General features: G+C 40.5%; 1 protein-coding gene across 1 annotated transcript in view; it reads left to right on the top strand.

The window, feature by feature from the left end:
- The first annotated feature begins 335 nt into the window (after nucleotides 1-335).
- The window catches only part of shank2a (SH3 and multiple ankyrin repeat domains 2a), a 43,931-nt gene continuing 40,247 nt past the window's right edge, over nucleotides 336-4,019 (top strand). Inside the window, exons 1-5 of the mRNA XM_016291467.1 lie at nucleotides 336-533; nucleotides 1,410-1,601; nucleotides 1,740-1,811; nucleotides 2,286-2,394; nucleotides 2,573-2,724. Of these exons, the coding sequence (XP_016146953.1) occupies nucleotides 336-533; nucleotides 1,410-1,601; nucleotides 1,740-1,811; nucleotides 2,286-2,394; nucleotides 2,573-2,724 (723 nt within the window). The remainder of the gene's footprint in view (nucleotides 534-1,409; nucleotides 1,602-1,739; nucleotides 1,812-2,285; nucleotides 2,395-2,572; nucleotides 2,725-4,019) is intronic.

Genomic DNA, 4,019 nt, shown 5'->3' with positions numbered 1-4,019 from the left:
TTGTGTGTGTGTGTGTGTGGTGTGTGTGTGTGTGTGTGTGTGATGCATAACAGTGAATATTAATCATTTTCAACTTGACAATCGCTGTATAGTAATCATAAACAGTCAGTTTTCATACATGAAATCATCTTCCCTTGAGAACTAAATCTTCGATGGGGGTGATTATCCTTATTGAACTCTGAAAATGAACTATTTACAGTAAGCTAAAATAAGAAGATATTCTTAATACATTTCAATCGATGGAAAGCACTTCTGTAGATGAGATTTGTTTAGAAGCACTCAAATCACAAATGTTTTTTTCTCTGTTTTGCTTTTTAGCTGAACTGAAGCTGAATATGCCGCGGAGCCCGACGTCCAGCGAGGATGAGATGGCTCAGAGTTTTTCTGAATATTCTCAGGAATCCAGCTCAGAAAGTTCAAAAGAGGAGGCCATCTATGAGACGATCAGGACAGAACAGACTGTCAGCCGCATGACGGACGTCCAGAGCCACTCGCTGGTCATTAGAGTGAATATCCCAGACCTGCAGCAGACGGTGAGTGTGTGCTTACTGACTCAATGAGTACAATTTGTCATAGGCGATCAACTTTTAGTGTACTTTAGCTTTTTAGTGTAACTTAAAACTTACTCTCCAGTCCAAAAACAGCATTTATTGTTTCCAGATGAGTTTGAGAAAACACACTCTCTTCTTTCCAACACACAGCTGAATTCAAACAGCACAAAGATTCAGAACAGTTCAGTCATTCTGTGATTCGATCACAGTTCCAAGATTCAGAGGTTCAGTCTATAGTCTAGTCAGAGGAGAGATTTATGTGAGTCTGGGAATCAATAAGAGTTCAGTGAAATACTGAATTACAGAGGCCTGTTCTTCATACGTGGAATACTGAATCATCTACGTTTAATGGTTGGCTCAGTGAGTTATTAGTCAATTATTTGGCTCTATCCTGGATTGTTCTGTCCTTTGAATCTCATCTCAGAGTTGTTGTCAAGCCTGAGCTTGATTGGAGCAGGTTTATTTCATGCAAACAGGATTCGATTGCAGTGCAGATGCTGAAAGTCCGTCCCAGTCGCCGACCCGTTGTTTAAAAGAGCGCTCTATTGAACAAAGAACAATAATAAATCACAATAAAAATGATAACTAACAAATTTAGTTGAAATAATAATACTGTGTAGCGGTTTGTTACATTTGCCTTGTGTTTGTTTGAACTCTTATTGTTTTGTATCTTTGCTTTGTTCCTGTTTCATGTTCTTTTTGTAGTCAGTTTGTAGTTTTTTTAATCAGCTGGTCGTTGTTCTGAGGTGTTTTGTCAGTTTCCTCTTGTGTGTTTATGTTTATGATTGACGTACAGTAGCGTATGCTTGACATTGATGTCTGAAACTGAACTGATGTCCCTTTGCTCTTCTTCAACAGAAGTGTGTGAGGTTTAACCCCAGTGCCACGGTGTGGGTGGCTAAACAGCGTCTGCTGTGTACTCTGAGTCAGAATCTGAAGGATGTGCTGAACTACGGACTCTTCCAGCCGGCCAGCGGTGCTTTCTTGGATGAAGAGTGTCTCGTCGGGGAATATCCACAGCTGGCCTGCGAGGACGCCGCGTCACTGGAGGTACCGGAAAGGCCTTACAATCGTCAGGGTCTAATGAAAACCATAGCAGAGTAATGCAATACAGTACGCTCAAGTAGCATAACTCAGGACATCAGGACTGTATTCTGAGGTTTGTAAATATTAGTTTCCCTGCTACAGTTTCGCTACAAAACCAGACTGTACGATCAGCCCGGTGCGGACGAGAAGCAGATTGCCAGACTTCACACAAAGGTGAGAGCCGACAAGTCCTTTCTTGTTTGGTGTTAAAATACCAGAAATCGTTTTGAATCGTTTTTTTTTTAATCATAATTCAAAATGACTGAAGATTTTTGGGGTAGAGAGAGAGATGGCACGTCTAGTACATTCTAGTGCTGTCTGTTTGCATGAAATGTATGAAAGTGAAGATCTCAATGCAGTCTGTGAGGATTATTTCAGCATCTGTGCACATGGCATGTTGCGTTCGGGCTCATTGTGGTTCTGATAGTCTGATTAAAGTAGTAAGTAATGATGTGCAATTTACATATAATAAGCAAAAACACTTATTCAAGTAACACTCAGTTATGTATCTAATTGTAAACAGATGTGTTTTGTTGCATGAGTAGCTGCTGCTGTGGCTTAGCAAGTATTTATGTATCTAAGGGCCTTAAGCATTCAGTATAATGGCTTCTGACTGAAGGATTATTTTTCTTTATTTTCTCTCTCCAGGCCAACTTGAGGAGGTTCATAGATTACATCCGACATCATCAGCTAGAGAAGCTCTCCAAAATGCTTGACCGAGGCCTGGACCCCAATTACCATGACATGGACACTGGAGGTACCAGTGATTTAAAGAGTGATATAAACTTCTTGTGATTATGTACAATAAGCAGAATAATTGCAACACAAAGGGAAAAAGTGGAGATAAGGTGAGAAAGCATGAAGCTCATTAACGCCAGTCAAGTCTGAAGCAAGATGTGACCCATAGTGTGTGTGTGTGTGTGTGTGTGCTATAGAGACGCCGCTCACCTTTGCGGCCCAGCTGGAGAGTACGGTGGAGTTTATTAAAGCACTGAGGAACGGAGGAGCTCATCTGGACTTCAGGGCCAAAGACGGCATGACTGCGCTCCACAAAGCAGCTTGCTCTAAAAACCAGGCCACGCTCAAGGTACACAACTGAACTGAGTTTAGTTACATTAAAACCAGAGATATTATTCGTTTAAAATTAGCAGACTAATATTGCATTAATTATTAGGTTTTAGTTCTAACAGCCTCTATTGTCTCTATTTTAGCTGGCATTTTCCAAAGATAGGGTACTCAATAGTGTCTGAAAACACGTTTTTTTAGCAAATGATCAGCAAAAGCAAGTACTTACCCTTCAGAAAACCAACTAAATATACCAGCTATATTTAATTACATTTATTTAATGTATGTAGTTTGCATTTTTTGCAACCCTGTCACCAAAACCTGGACTTGTATGATACAGGACTCCAGACTCAAGTTCTGCTGATGGCGGCACCAGATCCGGGATTTGTGGTGGTTTGGTGCCGGTTGCATGAAAACACTGAAAGTAGTTTGACTGAAGGCTCTCCATGAGGAAAAGGATTTCTTTAAGTGCATTGCAATTACTTTTTTACTCTTTTTCATGTCTTCATGTCACTCATCATCCCTCATGGGACACTAATGGTACAATAATGGGACACCAAAAAGTACTCTATTCAGGGAAAGTGCCAGCGACTTAAATGGTCCTGAACTGGAACTGCAAAGTGGCAACAAGTGAGACAGAAGAATGATAAATGTGGCTCTGCAGCACAAAAGCAGTGTTAAGTCGCTGGGGTATCTTTGTAGCAATAGCCAACAACGTGATATTTCAGTTTTTCTTTTTTAATAAATCTGCAAAAATGTCAACAATTCTGTGTTTATCTGTCAATATGGTGTGCTGTGTGTACATTAATGAGGAAAAAAAATTAACTTAAATGATTTTAGCAAATGGCTGCAATATAACAAAGAGTGAAAAATTTAAGGGGGTCTGAATACTTTCCGTACCCACTGTATGTAGTTTGCATTTTTTGCAACCCTGTTACCAAAACCTGGACTTGTATGATACAGGACTCCAGACTCAAGTTCTGCTGATGGCGGCACCAGATCCGGGATTTGTGGTGGTTTGGTGCCGGTTGCATGAAAACACTGAAAGTAGTTTGACTGAAGGCTCTCCATGAGGAAAGGGATTTCTTTAAGTGCATTGCAATTACTTTTTTACTCTTTTTCATGTCTTCATGTCACTCATCATCCCTCATGGGACACTAATGGTACAATAATGGGACACCAAAAAGTACTCTATTCAGGGAAAGTGCCAGCGACTTAAATGGTCCTGAACTGGAACTGCAAAGTGGCAACAAGTGAGACAGAAGAATGATAAATGTGGCTCTGCAGCACAAAAGCAGTGTTAAGTCGCTGGGGTAT

Source organism: Sinocyclocheilus grahami, unplaced genomic scaffold (assembly GCF_001515645.1).
Source record: "Sinocyclocheilus grahami isolate Dianchi unplaced genomic scaffold, SAMN03320097.WGS_v1.1 scaffold271.1, whole genome shotgun sequence".
NCBI lineage: Eukaryota > Metazoa > Chordata > Actinopteri > Cypriniformes > Cyprinidae > Sinocyclocheilus > Sinocyclocheilus grahami.
This window is presented reverse-complemented; position numbering and strand designations above follow the sequence as displayed.